This window comes from Triticum aestivum, chromosome 1B (assembly GCF_018294505.1).
Source record: "Triticum aestivum cultivar Chinese Spring chromosome 1B, IWGSC CS RefSeq v2.1, whole genome shotgun sequence".
Taxonomy (NCBI): Eukaryota; Viridiplantae; Streptophyta; class Magnoliopsida; order Poales; family Poaceae; genus Triticum; species Triticum aestivum.
Window position 1 is genome coordinate 645033829 of NC_057795.1, and position 18117 is coordinate 645051945.

Genomic DNA, 18117 nt, shown 5'->3' on the forward strand with positions numbered 1-18117 from the left:
TGTGATCATGCACAACATGATTGTAGAGGATGAACGTGATGACATCATCTATTAACCAAGGGTGTAAATGCTGAGGTCGAGCGTGGAGCGGCAAAGTTTGCACAATTCATTCATTTTCTCATAAAATGCATGATCGAACAACTCACATTCAACTTTAAGAAGATTTGGTTGAGCATACGTGAACCCATATTAGGAAACCAATAGTTGTATGTGTTTTTTTTCTTTTTCTTCCAATGTATTTGCTATAATTTAAAATTTATTGGTTGTTACTATGCGTTCTTTATTTATTTGGTTGTAAACTATGTGACTTATTTCTTTAATAATGTGCAATGTTTTGTCCCTCAGGATCATTCATTTGTTTATTTGGTTGTAAATGACAATGTGATTAAAAGAAAAAGTATGACAAATCAATGGGTCATTCAGTTGGGCGTCATGGGTAGAGAAAACGGACAAGACGAGGACGCCATCCCGTCTGGCAAGCCGTACGGATAAAAAAGGACAAATTTCAAACGTGTTTGGGTCGACCTGGTTGGATTGCCCTTAAGCCTGGCGCGGGTGTCCCTGTGTACTTCTGTTTTCTTTCTGAACTTGGGGTTACTGTAGATTCGTCCCATCTCGTTTATATACTGTATAATGCACTCTCTGTCTTTTTGCAGTTCGCCAATTTCAGATTTGAAGATATATACACTCTATGTCCTAGTTACTATATCTGACAGCTACAACAGGACTTTGATTCCGGATTTGCAAATAGATTTATCTCAGCATTTGGACAGGCCCTGTTAGTTTGCCGCCGTGCACAAATAAGATTGACACAACATTCGGTTCAGCCTTTTGTCTCACCAAATGCAGTTATCAATTTATAAACTATAAGTAAGGAACACCAATCCTTCATCATTCAATTTAGTGACAAATCATTGATCACTGAATGCAAAAGCCCAGTTTCTAGAGGTCTGCACGGCGCTTGCTTACAAGACAGTATCTACCATGAATAAAACTGGGGCTCAGGAAACATGTTGACCCTGCGGAGAATGCAGGGCGCCTCGCGGACAGATCTAACCATCCAAAAACCCTGCATGTCAAAGTGTTGCGCTTCTCCAGCAATGACATCACCATGCCCAAACACATCTTGGGGTCTTGCAAAGTAATGACTAACACGATTTCCCACACGAAACGCACCGACGAATAGCTGGAGAGTTGGTGGGTACTGAAAGGGCTGGTAAATTTGTACCTGCGGCACCGAGAGGCGAGGCGCCGGCAGCTCGGAGAGTGGCGCGGTGCAGTCCGGGCAGACGTGCTCCGGACAGCAAACCAGCCCGCACTGCGAGCAAAAGAACAGGGCGTCGACGCCACAGCCTGCCCGCTGGCATCTGGCGAACGGTAGACGCTGTGGATAGGGTGGTTGGGGAGGCGGCGGGCCGCCTCCGCCGCCACCGGGGGGTCCTCCTCCCCCACCACCCCCGCCGCCATCGGCCGGTCCTCCCCCTCCCACACCGCCTCCGCCGCCATCGGGTACTGGCCCTCCGCCACCGCATCCATCACCACCTCCAGCATGTACTCCCCCACTGCCTCCGCCAGGCCCTCCGCGACGGCAGCCCTCAACACCTCCCGCGACAACGGCAACTGGGGGGCCGCATCTTACTAGAATCGAACCGACGAAGAAGTCCTGGCCATTGAGCTCGCCGGCGAGGTCGGGGACGTTGCGTGCGGCCTTGTCGCTCTTGACCGACACCTTGGCGTCGCCCGCGGCCTTGGTCGCCGCATCGGCGTGGTCCTCGCTCTCGCCCTTCGTCAGCTCGGCCTGGCCCTCGACCTTGATCGACGCCTCGGCTTGGCCCTCGCTCTCGCCCTTCGCCAGTTCGGCGTGGCCCTTGGCCTTGATCGGCGCCTCGGCTTGGCGCTCGCTCTCGCCCTTCGCCAGCTCGGCGTGGCCCTCGACCTTGATCCCCGCCTCGGCGTGGCCCTGGCTCTCGCCCTTCGTCAGCTCAGCGTCTCCCTTGGCCTTGACCGCGGGCTCGGCGACGGCCTTCGTAACGTGCTGCACCTGCGGAGCCCTCCTAACGCCTCCCCGGAGCTTGTTGTTCGAATGCTTGATAGGAGATTCCCCCCGCTGCTTCGCCTCCTTGTCGCTGCTGAGACAATTGGCATCAGCATCGCATTACTGAAATGAACACCCAAACGAATCGAAATTGTTCTGACAAAGTAATTGTTCACGAATTTCCTTACATGCTTCCGGTTGCAGCAGGCAACACCGGAAACTCCCTCTCGTAGTCACTGTGACAAATCAAAGCACCTCGTTCATGTTCAGCGGCAATAACAAATTAAGCAGAGTAGCAGACCAACCCAACGATGAGAGCGAATCAATAATTACCTCGCCATCGCTAAGAGAGCGAATCGATTGAAGACGTTGAGTCCTCTGTGCACAGGCGAGCGCGAGGAGGGATTCCGCTGTCTGCAGCGCCGATTCGGTTCAGTCTAACACCTCCAAGCAGAAGAGCAACACGGCGCACGGAAACATGCAGATCCGGGGCACGAAACTTACCTGAACGCGGAGGCGTTCCGGTGGTCCGCCGGGGAGGTGACGCGCGCCTGGAGCCGGTGCGGTGGCGCGGCTGACTGGATCCCGTAGTGGACCTGGCACCGGCCCCGCCGCGCCGACGGGCGTGGTGGGGAAGGTACTCGGGGTGCTCGCCGCGGCGGCGAAGGAGGAGAGCCTCCGCCGCGGCCGGCCTTGCAGCCGGAGGCGTGGCGGGGAGGCGTCGGAGTCGGCGGACGCTGAGTGTCGAGCCTCTCGACCCAGTCGTGCAGGAACCAGTCGGCAGGGCGGCGCATCGACGACGCCATGGGGTGCTATTTGGATTTGGATTGATGGGAGTGGAGCGTGGGGTGGGGTGGGGTGGGGTGGGAGGAGGAGGCGGCGAGGACAGAGCGTCGTCTCGGGTGATGCGCCTTTTATAGGCGGTGGTGCGCTTTGCGCAATTTTTTCGAGCCTGTGTTTCGATTCGATTCTATATACTCCCAGTTGCGTTTTCTTCTTTGCAGATTTGCTGCACGCAATTATTTTCACGGTAAAACTACATATTTATTCCGTCAAGACTTAACTGAGACGATAAGATTTACTAGCTTTTTACTGTAATAGGCGAAAGCATGGGACGGGCTTGGTGTGGGCCCGTAGGCGTCAGAACCTCACAGAGGTGGCGTGCTGACCTCCTTCTTCTTGGCCAAGAAAAGAAACCAGGGAGGAGGGACGGAGGGAACAGAAGGGGAGGGGGGTTAATTAATTACAGTATAATAATTAAAGAAAAAAATCAGCAGGGTGCCTTGCTGCGTACGTAGGCGTGGGGGAGGTGTGCGCGCGCGGCGTGGGCGTGGCGTCCCGCACCGCAGATTCTCCCCGGTGCGGCGCCTGGTCGAAACTGGAAAGCAACGCGCCGTCGTTCGTCCTCTCTTCTTCGGCCAACTGCCCACGCGTGCTGGGTCTGCACCTTGTGAGGGCAGCAAGCCATGCCCACGCGACGGACGTCCCTCCGTTTTTTTTTTTGGAACTGGAAATATATACTCTTGTAAGCAGAATGGGATTTCGGCTGCTTTTATTAGGCTCCCGATGATGGATTCAAAATATCCTGAAAACCACACCATCTCTCTCTCTCTTTTTTGATGTATGGATAATAAATGCATCTGTTTATATTAAAAATTTCCAACGATACAAAACAAAGAAATTGCAATAGGGTCTTCAGACAACCAAACAAACTCAGTCTTCAGGACGGGTCGCTACCGCTCCATCATCGGAGCCAGTCTGACACTAAATCAGGTGGTTCGAAAGTCGTCATGCGAAGGTCCAGCTGGACCAATGCCACGGAGAAAAAGCCTCTATCGTAGATGACTTGTATAGATCAAAGATCGCATACCCGAACCATCTCCTGGTCAAAACTTTTATCATGTTTGTAATGGCAACACAAGAAACACTGATGTAACTTAGAGAGAGCATTAACCACCTTAGAGTGATCTGTGGTGGCACGGAGTCTCCCACATAGGAAAAAAGGTCGCAACCTTTGCCCCTGGAAAAAAATGTCCGGGGGAACCCACCCTAACCCCCAAGGTCAGCGCTCACCGTCGACGCCATTGGCAGTCCACAACAGCACCACCGTATGGAGCATGCCAAAGAACCTTGAGACCAAGCCCAAGATACATGCCCAGATTTGAAGGGCCTCAGACAACGTACACACCACCTCCTAGATTCAACACGGTAGCCGAAAATATCACTACTTTGATAGGAGATCCGAAGAATACTTATTCGTTGCCGTCATCATCACCGTCGAAGCCGAAACCATGGGCAACCAATTACCTAATTAAGACACCCAGACTATTTAATGCACTTGGAAATAAGCTCATAGGGTTTCCCTTCCTCGTGTTGTCGACAAAGCATCCAACGAAGGTCGGAAAGCCCTAGCGATGATGGAATCAATGTGCCTACTTGCTCGTCTCATTGGCTCCTATGGCAGGCGGCTAGGGTTTCACATGAAGTTCCCTTTGACGGTCCAACCACAATATCTCGAAACTACCGAGTTATATCCTTGTAGATACGAACAGTTTGACAAAATGGTACATTGTTTTTGCATAGTAATTTTTTTCTCAAAAAGGAAGATCACCCCCACCTATGCATCGAGCAATGCATACAATTTATTTTTTGGATGTAGAAAATAAATATATTCTCGTAAACGATCCATCGAATAATAAAATTACGAAAACGCCAACCACCTGACTAAGATTTGTTAGGCACGACAAATCTTACATTTTCTATGGTAATTTATATTGGTGAGATGACGACGAATTTGGCTTGGAAGCACGGAATTTTTTTTGACCAAATGATAAACTGACACAGATTCGCCGTGCTCGACAACTAAATTTGTCATCCTCGGGGAACGTATTTTGCCATGAAAAACATCAGATTTGCCACGCCTGGAAAATTGACATTTTCCTGAATATTCGGGTCTAAATAATAGATTAACTTGTAAATTGCTGAAAGACACACACGAAGGGGAGGGGGGAAATGCTACGAGGCTTTTGATCGGATTTGCAGTGGGCGCGGAACAGTGAGGAGGGCATCCACCGTGCATGCACTTTTTTTTGAGCAAAAGAACTGCTCGTAGAATGGACGAGAATTGTTAATTTGGAAATGGAGCAGGAAGGGTGCGTAGGTGAGGTCCCCGCACCGCAGATTCTCTCTGCCGTGCCGTATCCCTTTGCCGATGGAAAGTGGGGGTCCGCCAGTCCGTAGCTCGGGTTCTTCCACGGCCAGCCACGCTGCAGCAGCATCGACCAACCACGGGCGACGTTCCTCGTGGCGTAGCCAACTGCTCCAGCACGACAGCATGTATGGAACCACCGGGCACCAGTCACCAGAGCATGCCTAGGCCTAGCCTTCCCCATCTTCTGTTCCGTTGCGACGGCAACACCATGCAAATGCAAATCGAAGGGGACTGCAGGAACTAACACCAACATTAGCGTGATACCTTTGCGCTTTATTTATGGAAAACGCTCCTCCGTAAATAAATATAAGAGCGTTTAAATTACTACTTTAGTGATCTATAAATGCTTTTATATTTCTTTACCGAGTACATATAAAGCTAAAATAAAAGTAATTTCTCAAAATCATATTTTAAATTTTTTGGTCCTCATATGATATGTGCTGGGAAAAACATCCAGTTGAGAGTCGACAAACATCTACGTACTACTTCTAGTTTATTAAGCAGTTGCTTTCGACGACTGGTCCACGCACCAGGATAATGATTGGGAGATCATGGGGTTTGGACTTAGTACTCAACACATCCCTTTCCCTTTCCCACCTCCCATTTCTTTGGAAGTCTGTTTCTTCCCATGTGCTAGCAGCACACCATTCGCGTGGTCAATCGATTCTCAAATGGCCCTGGCTTGGTCCATTTGCTGCATGCTAACCTTACCTTAACCTGGGTTTGGAAATATTGGTAACGTGTTCCTCCTCACCAAAATTTGGTCTTCCTATTTCTGCATTTCTATCCTCGGACAATGAGACAAGGCTGGCTGACTGCCCAGGCTGAATTTGAAGTGAGCTGCAATATGTACAAATTATGCTTAACCAATTGGTGTTTAGATGGAGTGCGAAAAACAACTACGTACTACTCCCTCCGTTCGGAATTACTTGTCGCAGAAATGTATGTATCTAGACGTATTTTAGTTCTAGATACATCCATATCCGAGACAAGTAATTCCGAACGGAGGGAGTACAAGAATAAGCAAGATTTTCTGTAGAAATTGTTGCAGGGAGACGGCTGTACTACCAACGTTACCAAACTTTTTTTCTAGGGAAGGGCGGTGTTTGCTCTTTGGCAGATGTAGACATGCAAACAGACAGGGGAGCAGAGCAAACTAGTGAACTGATCAACAGAGTATCTTGTGCAGAACAACAGATAGAGGAGCAGAGCATGAGAAATCCTTGAAGCAAACCCGGATGAAAAAACCCCAACCCACACATGATTAGGCTTTGACTGACTGACAGGCATACATGATCAATAGAGAAAGTGTCGACAAACTGAAACTTTATTTTTTGCGGTAAAAAAAAAACTGAAACTGTCAACCCTGAACCTGAGTCTATCTGTTTGTCTTCTTCAACTCTGGTGACGCACGCACTTCAACCTCAACTCCTCCGAGGAACCCATGCTCCACCCACAGTTTTCTGGAACCCATCTCTTGCTCCGAATTGCAGCACCTTGGAAACCGGGATCCCCCTTTCTGCACCAATCCTGCACCGAATCACCAAAGAGAGGTCAATAACTAACGGACAAGCGATTTAGAGCATCTCCAGCCGTTGGCCTCAGGGGGCTCGAAAATTCACCGCCTGGGGGCGACCCGGCGAAAAAATCGGCCTGGGGCTGATCGGGTTCCCAGCTGCCGGCACCAGGGTCGACCCAGAATTTTTTTTAATTTTTTTAAACATACATTCGGCTAAAATTCGATAAACGTGCATAAACTTCACCGAAATATAGCAAACTTAAAATAAACTTCGGCGCAACAGTTTCTTACATAGGAAACTTTCAAAAAAAAACCTAGCCTACAGGAAGAACGCGCTGAGTGCGGAGAAGTCCTCGTCGCCGTCGCCGCCATAGCCGTCGTCCTTCTCCTCCTTGACGCGGCCGCTGCCGCCCCTACTGGACCCCTGCCCGCCGTCGCCCTGGCAGACCGGTGGCGGCGCATCGTCATCGAGGACGATGACTCCTCCCTCATCGCGGCACCGCGCCGAGCGAAGAACTGCTCTAGGGCGCGGACTTGGTGCTCTAGCTCCGTCTGCGACCAGTCCTCACACGCCCACTTCAACGCCGCCTCCTTGGAGAGGCCCGGCTCCGTCTTAACCGCGGCGAGCCCCGGCTCCGTCTTCACCGTGGCGAGCCCGGCCTCCGTCTTCGGCTTGACGAAGCGGGGAGGGGCCGAGGAGGAGGCGCGCCCACCATCGTTGATGACGATGCCGGCGCTGCGTGTTCGTCGGCCAAGCGGCGTATCACCGGGCTTAGCCTTGACGTTGAGCAGCGCCGGCGACCCCGACGAGGAGGAACGTGAGGAGGAGAAAGAAGAGGGCGCCGCCCTCCTCGGCATCCACTGGCCGTCGATCCGGGCCGGGACGGGAGGGTAGGTCAGGGGCGGGTTGTTGCCGCCCTCGAGGTGCCCGAGGACGGCGTCAAGCGAGCGGCCGGGGGCGCCCCACCACAGGCGGCGCCCCTCGCTGTTCAGTCTGCTCGGGGAAGAGAGGGGGAAGAGAGGTGGAGCTCGGCGGCGGTGCGCGGGAAGAGAGGCGGAGAGCTCGGCGGCGGGGCTGTGGGCGGGTGTGGCCAGAGGCGAGGGAGAGGCCTGGCTTTTATAACCAGGCGTCGTGTGTATGCGTGACGGAAGGGGAGGCGTCGCTGCGCCGCCCGTGAGGAATCAATGGCAAGGCTGACCGGCGATAGCCTTGCCATTGATTCCCCACGGAAAACTGAGGCATCGTGAGGACGCCGAGGTGACTGTCGCTGACTCAGCGGGCCCGCGGTGCGTTTGCGCCAAAACCGCTCGCCCCGGCGCCCCCCGGGCGCCCCCAACGCACCGGGTTCGGCCTGGATACGCTGGCATCAATTTCGGCTCAAGGCGGTGAAAAACAGGCTTTTGAGGACGCGACTAGGCCGATTTTTAGACGCCGGCATAGTAAAATCGTCTGGAAAAGGTCTGTTGGGGACGCGACTGAAGATGCTCTCAGTACATGACTCAAACGAACGCACTAGAAGACCAACGCCGGTGGCTTTGATATCAGCAATAATGAGCCCCACTTGTGATCGATCCGTCATCAAAGCCCCACTCCCCCACCACCGGGAAAAAAAACTTGAAAGAAAGCCCGATGTAGGATCTAGTCTTGGACCGGAAGTGGAGTTTCTACACCCAGGAGCATTTGCTCCTGGTGTGAACAGTAAAATAAAAAAATTCAAAAAAATGTTAAAAAATTCTGAATTTTTTTGTGGCATACTTATACAAATGTTTGTTGTGCACGTAAAATTTCATCGTGAAATCACATTGGTGGAAGGTGTGGTAAAAAAACAAAATCGATGCTCTGAAAATGTTACTTGCAAAAGCATTTTGAAGCTCTGATTTTGTTTTTTTCGGCACGACTTCCACGAATGTGATTTCGTGATGAAATTTTTCATGCACAAGAAACACTTGTGAAAGTATGTGACAAAAACAATTCAGAATTTTTTGAATTTTTTTCTATTTTTTTGATTTTACTGTTCACACCAGGAGCATTTGCTCTTGGGTGTAGAATGGTACTTTCGTCTTGGACCTCGGTTTTCCATTCAGAGTTTGTCCTGAAACGTATGGTTTTTATTTCTTTCGATTCGATGATATAGGTATGGTGACTTTTTTTTTACTTGTCCTCACATACATTTTATTTAATTTTGAATACAAGATAGACCTTCTTCTGGGTTTATATTCAATACAAAATACATATAGCTGGAAAAAAGCCAAGATGAACCGTCACGATAAGCCTGATTATCACCATGGCCGGGCAGTGTTTTCTCTTTTCTTTTTTCTTTTTTTATTTTTAAATTCATGAATTTTTTTTATATTCCCGAACATTTTTCAAGTTCTTGATTTGTTTCCAAATTGTGACACTTTTTTTTAGTTTATGGAATTGTTAGTATTAATGATTTTTTAAAATTCGTGATCATTTTTCATATTCCTTAAAAAAATAGATTCTTGAACTATTTTCTAATTAGTGAACATTTTTTTATTTGGCAGACATGTTTCAAATTCGTGATCTTTTTGAATTCATAAACATTTTTTCAATCTTGAAGATGTTTAAATATTTGCGAACTTTGGAAATCGAAATAAAACCGACAGCGACATATGTTTGATGTAATAAAACCAACCGACATAAAAGACCAGATGAAAAATATCGAGAGAGAGAGTGAGAGAGAGAGACGCGTCTGATCGCGCGCTGGGCCTGGCCCATTTACAGTACGTGCATAAATCACTCCTAGCTTTTTCGGGGACCTTCTTTTTTGTTACAACATTTTTTTTTGGATCTTTTTGGGTACTCCAATCTTCTGGTGCCCCCCTTGCCCGTCCCTCCCGCGGGAAATTCCTTCAATCTTTCTTAACCCCCACCTTCGCCGATCCTTTAAGCCAAGAAATTCTTCTTTGTGGGCATCCGTCTTCTCCCCTCCACTCCAGCGAATTCGCTTAGGGCATGTTTGGTTATAGTCTTGAACAGTACCCGCGTTGTATACACATCTCAACTCAGCCTGACTCTGAAAAAACAGCCTCATATGCAACATCTGCGAGTTGTTTGATTGCCTGCATATGAACTTCCTACATTAGGGAATCAACTTTGACATGTTGTTTGGTTACCTGCATTGTCTTGGCGCATGCAACTACACGCTGTTTGATTGTCCGCATGAGAAATCCTTGAAGCAAACCCGGATGAAAAACTCCCCAACTCCCCAACCCACACATGATTAGGCTTTGACTGACTGACAGGCATACATAATCAATAGAGAAAGTGTCGACAAACTGAAACTTTTTTTTTGCGGTGATATTTTTTTTGAAACTATCAACCTTGAACCCGGATTTATCTGTCTGTCTTCTTCACTCTGATGACGCACGCACTTCAACCTCAACTCCTCTGAGGAACCCATGCTCTTGCTCCACCCACAGTTTTCTGAAACCCATCTCTTGCTCCGAATTGCAACACCTGTCTAATGAACCGAAACTAATGTCTAGCCGTTCGAATTGGGACTAATGATACCATTAATGCCGGTTCATTTACAAATCGGGACTAATGTGTCTCACGTAAAGTAGTTTTTCTACTAGTGCCCTCATCAAGAAAAAAACAGCCCAATCCCTTCCTAGACTCAAAAAAAGAAAAAAAGAAAGAAAAAAATAGGAGTACCTAGAACTCATTTAGATGAGATATAATTTGGTCTCATTCATCTTTTATAGCACGCGTGTGTGCTGACGTGAGTTATATTTATTCCAGCTAAACTGAAAAACAATCCCGTCCCCTCGATATATAACAGATTAACAGGGCGCCCTCGCCCTCTTTCTCGGAAAAAATATCGATCTTCTTTCCGCCGTGCCGCCGTGACCCCAGCTTCGTCAATACTCCTCCAATCTAAGCGACTGCTCGTCGCGGCTGTCCTCCAGTGGATTCGCTTGGTAAGGAACCCCCAACTCGCTCGGATCTGTTCGATGCCGTCATTCCTGTTCTTGTCAGCCGGATCTCCTTCTGATCTAATCTTCCCTTTGTTGTGATGAAATCATCAAGATCTGTCTTGGCTCAAGGTCGATCTGGCCCCTTCAATTTTTTGTAGTATTCTATATGGTGCGGGGGGCATCTTCATATGTATTTTGATGCCTATTACCCTCAAACTTTTGCTGTTACTGTTTTCAGATAGTATCACCAAGAGCAATCATTCCTCTTAAATTAAATTAAAAGAGCAATTGTTTAAAAAAATCAATGTAATGAAAATAAAAATTTGGTTGATCTTGCTTGTTCGTTTTTCAAAACAATACAGATATGTTCAGGCGAGTCCTGCAGTGTATTGCCCTCGGCTGATATAGTACCAATAGCAGTCAGTTAAATTTATGTTTCCAAAAAAATTATGCATCTGGGTTCACTGTACTAACACCCAAATTATTCCCATGTGTGTATTTCACTGCAGAACATCTTGCTAAATTAGTAATGCTGATTGGAGCAGCAGAAATTGGTGGGATGATGGATAGCAGCAAGAGAAAAGGTGTCATGCCATCCTGTGGCGATGCTGCCAAGATTACAGCAGAGGTGTTCCCAAGCAACAAGAGGAAGAAGGCCGTTGTATCTCTCTGTACACTGTTGCTTCCTGATGCCATGATGTTGGAGGTGCTACTTCGGCTCCCTATCAAATCCATTCTCCGCTTCCGGGCTGTCTGCCGCTCTTGGGCTGCACTCTTCTCCTCCAAGGATTTCTGCAGCCTACGCATGGCCATCTCTAAGGAGCTGCCACAAGCACCAAAGCTACTCATGCTTGTCTCGCCCACAACAGGACTGAACTCCACCGCAATGTACTCATGCTCGCCGTCAGGCTCCAGAGACGATTTACTCTTCACCGTCGACACCGCACGCCGCAATTCCATGGGAATAGTGACGCCCTCTCCATGCCATGGACTCACCCTTCTATATGATGATGCCGCGCCAGCTTACTATGTTTGCAATGCAGCCACACGGGCAATCACACGTCTGCCGCCTCACTGTACTCCACCAACATATCGTTCCACTGCCGGACTTGGATTTGATGCCCGGACTAGGGAGTACAAGGTGGTGAGGTTGATCACTGGGCGTTGCGGTGACAAGGAGAGGAACAAGTGTGAAGTGTACACGCCTGGAGCTGCTTGCTGGAGGCCGGCGGCCGGTGGAGGAGTGCCTTTCAGGTTGTACAGGTATGCAATTTCTGCAGCTATACATGGGGCGACGCAGAAAGTACCACCGGTGTTTGCCAACGGATTACTACACTGGTTCATCGGTCCTTCCCTTATCGCCACAAGGACAAGAGCTCCCATCTTAACATTTTCCTTGACGGACGAGACCTTCGGATGTGTCCGATCACCCCCACCCTTCTGGACATCAGAAGTGCACCTGCACTACGGGTCAGAAAAAGAACACCTGGTTGTGATGGATGACCACCTGTGCATGGTCCGTGACCTTCGCAATACAATCCCTCGTGATGGCACTTTGGAGATCTGGAAACTGCTGGATTATAGCCCTGGTGAATGGTCACTCTATCATCGAATTCATTTGTTCGGCCACGTGGGAATATATTTGCTTGATGTGATGGCTGTGAGGGTTGTTGGACTCATTGGCGGCTGTAGGTCAGGGAAGAAGATAGCCATTGCTTCTAGCAAAGACAAGTTCGCCGGCCAGTTTGAGCAGAAGCTTCACACCTATGACCCTAGGTGTCAAGCTCTAGAGACCATCCTCTCCATCACCGAGACACAAACACATACCAGGCCTGCTTCAACATTCAGTTTATTTGATGAAGAGAGCCTTGTTCAAGTGCATAGTAAACCAATGGATAGCTAGCCATGCCATCTACCATGGCTAATGCCACCAAATCAGACATGGTTTAAATTTTTGTGCAACTAGCTAGCTGCTCAGATTGATTTTGACTGGATACTTTATTCTGTCATGCATTAAACAGTACTAGAATATGGTGAATATACCAAAGGTCACTGTTGTGGATATCTTCTATCATCCGAAGTACTTCAAATCTCGTCGATATTATTCCTGGCACACGCATTGTGGCGGTTCTAGCTTTGAAGTTGGTTAATGTTATACCTGGGGTAAGAGAAGCTCAGCCAAAGTGCTATCTTGAGGCGATGAATTTCTTTTTGGTTGTTCATGCTCCATTCATTTGAAAAGAGTATTAGTTTGGTAACACGACACACAATGATGTATGGGAAATTAGTTTGTAAAGAGTAGTAGTTTGAAAAGAGCTAAATTCTTGTTGTATTAGGTCTGTAACATTTAAGCTCAGAAATTATCAGTTTAATAGATATATGACGAGGATAAAAATGTTGAATGCATTGATAAATGAAATTTCTCAGCCACAGTTTTGTTGAGCGTCTGAACGTTTTAGAGATTTCTGCATACAATCTTTCATGTTGGAACTAAATTGTCCCAGTTATGCATGTGAGTGTTGTGGTAGGGACATGACGAGATCGTGATGACTGGATTAATTTACAGTTTATTTGGGTACCCATCAAGTTGGTGTTCGAAGCGGCCAATATTTTTGTCTACTCTGTTGTCTGCTTAGCTAGACGGTCACATGTTCAGAACCACTCTTAACGACACAATGATCATGGTAATTGTTTCATAGTTCTACGCCTTGTAGTTATGCTTCTTCTATACTCTCCTTGAACATCTCCGTCGATCGAATAATGCACTTTCCTGTTTGTAGATTGCAAATATATCTATCTGATGCTTCAATGACAAATCGATGATCAATAGATCAGGCTTTGTGCTTCAAATCCGTCGGACCTCGAAGGCGATGGCAAAGATTTATGCGGATTTGGCTTTTGATACGAAGCATCCATTCATGTTCATAATCTGTTGTGATCGTGCTTGCTTAATTTGGTTGCACTTTTTCGGGGGAATTTTTCAACAGTGTCTTCAGTAAAACGATTATTGGAAGTAACACGACAGCCTAGGTGGTAATACTGTTTGTCGTTTACATGTTTTATGACATCCTAATAAGCTTAAACCAAAATCATGGAGATTGGGAACCTACCATACACAGGAGGCGGCACGCCCTCCCAATGATGTTGTGGTAGCATTGAGGAAGATTCGCCGGTCACCACGGTCGGCTGCCTTGCACGTCACCACTACTAGCAAGTTCATGCCAATAACGGGTCACCTCTTTTGTTAAGCAGTGCAAATAATACTGAACATTCTATCCAATTTATAGTAGAAAATAGTAGATCATGCTAACGGCAACTGCTACATCATTAGCAATTCAAAATCAACAAGGACTTTCAGATTTGTTCTTGTTTTACCAAAACGTGACAGGAAAATGGATGAATAATTATAAAGTATATGTTTATGCATATCGTACATCGAAACAAGAGAAGGACATACATGTAAACTATGTTGGGTAACTTCATTGGATTCTTACCTGATTTTGAGTTAATTCATAACAAATGCCACAATTAACTGTCTATGATTTTCCATTCCACACAATGCAGCTAATTATCTATCGCCATCACAAGAATCAAGAAAGTCATATATCTCATTATCCTGGGTGCTCGACTACTCGCAAAAAACATAATACTCCAAACCACAAAAAACAAGGGCAACGACGACATCAACATATTCAACATATTCTTCATACTTAAAGGTTGCGCCTGGATTTAATTGGGCATAAGGCAACATCCGAGAGTTACACCACAATCACGTGCATGACAACTATAATGTTAGCAAGATTCTTAAAGTCCTTCAATTACAGAAGATTTCCTCAACAGTGACTTTTTGTCTTTTAGCCTTTTAGCATAGAGACGTGGTTTCTTTAGCACATTTTTGAAGGCCAGGTTTTTATGCACTGGAGCAAGGCTCTCTTCATGTAAGCTGAATCTTGAACCAGGGATGAATCCTGTAAAAAAGGCGTGTGCCTCGGTGACTGAAAGAAGCCTCTAGAACTTGACAACTAGGATCATATGAGTAAACCTTTTTCTGAAACTCAGCGTGAACCAAGTGATTGCTAGTAGCAATCACAATCTTCTTCCCCGACTTACAGTTACCAACACTACCAATAACCCTCACAATCTGTGGCTCGGCCCAATTCACTTTTTACCTTTCCAAACAAATCAATTCGATGATTCAGCGACCAATCACCGGAGCCATAATCCAGCAGTCCCCCAAATCTCCATGGTGCTACCATGAGGGATTATGTTGCGAAGGTCTCGGACAATGCATAGCTGGTCATCCATCACAACCAGGTGCTCTCCTTCTGACTGGGACGAGGAGGGTAGATGCTCTCTCGGTCCCCAGAACGGCGGTGAACGGACACATCCGAAGGTCTCCTCCTGCGACAGAAAAGGATATGATAGCAGCGCTTGCCCTTTTGACGATAATAGAAGGATTGATCAACCAGTGCAGAAATCCATTGGCAAAGACAGGTGGTATTTTGTTCATCGCTGCGTGACGAACTGCAGAATTTGCAAACTGGGACCATTTGAAGGGTACTCCTCTAGTCGCCGGCCTCCAGTGATCAGCTCCACGTGTGTACACATCACACCTGATCGTCTCCTTCTCATCAGATAACCCATTGATCAACCTGACGACCTTGTACTCCCTTGTCCGGGCATCAAATCCCAGTCCGGCACTGGAATCGTATGTCGGAACACGGTGAGGTGGCAGACGCGTGATCGCCCGTGTAGCCGCATTGCAAACATAGTAAGCCGGCGCGGCGGCGTCATACAGGAGGGTGAGCCCGCAGCATGGCGAGGGCGTCACCACTTCGACGGAGTTGCGGCGGGCGCAGTCGAAGGTGAAGAGTAGGTCGTCTACGGGGCTTGACGGCGAGCACGCGTACACAGCGACGGAGCCGAATGTTGCTGCGGGCGAGAGCACGAGGAGCTTCGAAAGTTGCCTAATCTGCAAATGCAGGTGTATGTTAATTATTGATATTCCATCAGATTTCTCTTAAAACCCAAGGAAAGTGTGAATCATGACTATTAGAAAAATTAAGGAGTAATTGACTAGTTGGCTGGCAAAGTACTAAGTGCATGGTACAGACAGAAACATGCATCAACATGGAAGAAACTGAGCTCAGAACTGACTTCAGATCTACAAAATAGCAGTTTTCTGCAGTATGCAATGCATAAACAGAGATTCACGGCCAATCATCTTAGAATGTGGCAAGAAATACATGCATACCAACAGCTAGAGTCTAGAGATACTAAGCAATAACAGAACCCTCGATCAAATCTACAGTAACATCACCAATCAGGTCACGCTTGTATGTTACAAATCGAAGACTCAAAGGACCTCAGTGTGTTTCAAAAACCTTACCTCTCTTGCTCCCAGCTCAGTAAAGAAGTGGTCGAGCAATGAACGCTTTGCCTCACAGACTTGGCAGTAGACAATAGATTTTGGAATGGAGTTCCTCAATGTTGAAGATACCATGTTAACATATGCCACAACAGTGAGGTTGAGTAGTAAATACAAATAAAAATATCTATGATCGGCAACATTCAGCAGACAAGTGGTCTGAACACCGTATAAACCCATACCATTATATATGATGATAATGATGATTGTGCTGCATAAGTTCAGATGGTTTATGTGAAGAGTAACCCCACAAAGCATATTAATCCTAAGTTCTTCTAAGCACATCAGCTGCAGAAGATGAACGAGGTGAGAATCTTGTATACTAAGTCTTGTGACAATTTTGCTGATTTGTTCACTAAATCATTACCGGCACCATCCTTTGAGAGACGTGTGCCTGGAATCGATATAATAAGACTTAGGGAGATGCAAGGTTCACAAACTCATTGTTAAAATCTCGGTCCCGATGATCGAGTACTCAACTTGAAGGTTGAGTGAATTATACTCTTTTTTCCTTGAGTGAGTATTCCTGATGTTTCTCACATGAGGTTTTTGACGAGGCAATTCGTGCAATACAATAACGCATATTGTGCGCTCTTTCTCCATATTTTTTCCACTGGGTTTTTTGGAGTCTTGACGTATGGATATACGGATAACTGTCCAAGGGGGAGTGTTGGGAAACCAACAGCCCACAGGACAGGGTGCGGCCTGGCTTGCCCGTTGCACCTCCTGTTGACCGAACGTTTTCCTCACTTAACGTTATGTAGGTACTTATCCCCTACCCCTAGCTATATAAAAAGGAGAGCACTCTTTGTATGTATAGTTGATCAATGAATAATAAACAGAGCTCTACCCCTACTTCTCTGTGTGAATTTTACTTTCTATACGTGTGTGTGATCGACTACGCCTACGACACTTCCGCTGCAGAAGATGTGTGCGTGCGACCTGGTGCGGAGCTGCCTTTGTTGGGAGGAAGGAAACAAACTAATCAATGTGTCTATCCCTTGCCTTTTTTCTCCTCGCACAGTAAATCGATCGACGTGGCATAGCCCAGTGATGGTCCTCTACTTGCACTTGGAGAGTGTAATTTGTATAGTCTAGATTTTTTTTATTTGGTACATTCATAATTACCCCTCGTATTTAACAAATGAAACATACAACCTTTCTAGAAACTTTTATCAGCATTAGATCTTTATCCATTGTATTTAAGGGAACTATAATAGAAGCATTTTGCATCAAATATACATGTTTTCCATTCATCTAGGTAGTACAAATTAATACATGAAGACATACAATTTTTTCGCTAATCTAAAAAAACATACCAATTATATTTTAGAAGTCTAAATTTTTTAACAACTAGTATTAGTACCATTGGAATATATACTTCAAATTTAAATCAATTGTATTTTTACCATCAAGAACTAAAGTATATAATGGTACTTCTGGATCTTAAAATTAGTTGCATTATTACTTGGTTCATTTTGCGTATAATGAAAATTATAATAGTTAAGATCACATATCGAAAGAATGGGTCATAATTATATAGAAATAAATATGTTTAATATAAATCAATGATGGTCGTCTATTCAGTTCGTACCGGATACACCATGCTTGTGGGTCAGACATCGACAATGGTGAGTACAATACTAAATAAGTAAATATTAATTTGTTGGAGATCACCATACCTACACATCCGGTAGCAGCTCTAGGCGTATGCAATCATGTATGGGAAATTAGTCTGTAAAGAGTAGTAGTTTGAAAAGAGCTAAATTCTTGTTGTATTAGGTCTGTAACATTTGGGCTCAGAAATTATCAGTTTGGTGGATATATGACGAGGATAAAAATGTTGAATGCATTGATAAATGAAATTTCTCAGCCACAGTTTTGTTGGGCGTCCGAACGTTCTAGAGATTTCTGCATACAAGCTTTCATGTTGGAACTAAATTGTCCCAGTTATGCATGTGGGTGTTGTGGTAGGGACATGA

At 46.4% G+C, this 18117-nt stretch overlaps 2 protein-coding genes and 1 pseudogene across 3 annotated transcripts; 1 reads left to right on the forward strand and 2 right to left on the reverse strand.

Moving 5' to 3' along the window:
* Positions 1-844: 844 nt before the first annotated feature.
* On the reverse strand, positions 845-2920 carry LOC123098281 (translation initiation factor IF-2). Of its 2 annotated transcripts, none has more exons than XM_044520237.1 (4): positions 2540-2920; positions 2369-2449; positions 2224-2271; positions 845-2129 (listed from the first exon to the last, which is right to left on the reverse strand). In XM_044520237.1, exons 1-4 carry the CDS (start codon positions 2839-2841, stop codon positions 980-982), a joined length of 1581 nt encoding a protein of 526 aa, XP_044376172.1. In that variant the 5' UTR covers positions 2842-2920; the 3' UTR covers positions 845-979. The 2 variants fall into 2 exon arrangements, with proteins under 2 accessions (XP_044376172.1, XP_044376180.1); XM_044520245.1 differs by having other exon boundaries at positions 845-2126; positions 2540-2899.
* A 7630-nt stretch (positions 2921-10550) lies between these two features.
* Positions 10551-13149, forward strand: LOC123144923 (F-box protein At5g49610). Its single transcript, XM_044564196.1, has 2 exons — positions 10551-10710; positions 11217-13149. Exon 2 carries the CDS (start codon positions 11237-11239, stop codon positions 12608-12610), a length of 1374 nt encoding a protein of 457 aa, XP_044420131.1. The 5' UTR covers positions 10551-10710; positions 11217-11236; the 3' UTR covers positions 12611-13149.
* A 1764-nt stretch (positions 13150-14913) lies between these two features.
* On the reverse strand, positions 14914-16210 carry LOC123081188 (uncharacterized; annotated as a pseudogene).
* Positions 16211-18117: the final 1907 nt, after the last annotated feature.

What these genes read in the sequence shown, in the direction of transcription:
- LOC123144923 (XM_044564196.1), top strand. Translation starts at nt 11,237, where the DNA reads ATGCTGATTGGAGCAGCAGAAATTGGTGGGATGATGGATAGCAGCAAG.
- LOC123098281 (XM_044520237.1), bottom strand. Translation starts at nt 2,841, where the DNA reads ATGGCGTCGTCGATGCGCCGCCCTGCCGACTGGTTCCTGCACGACTGG. An exon ending in CGGAACGCCTCCGCGTTCAG is followed by an intron (nt 2,450 to 2,539) that starts GTAAGTTTCGTG and finishes TCGGCGCTGCAG; the next exon opens with ACAGCGGAATCCCTCCTCGC. An exon ending in CCTGCTGCAACCGGAAGCAT is followed by an intron (nt 2,130 to 2,223) that starts GTAAGGAAATTC and finishes CAATTGTCTCAG; the next exon opens with CAGCGACAAGGAGGCGAAGC.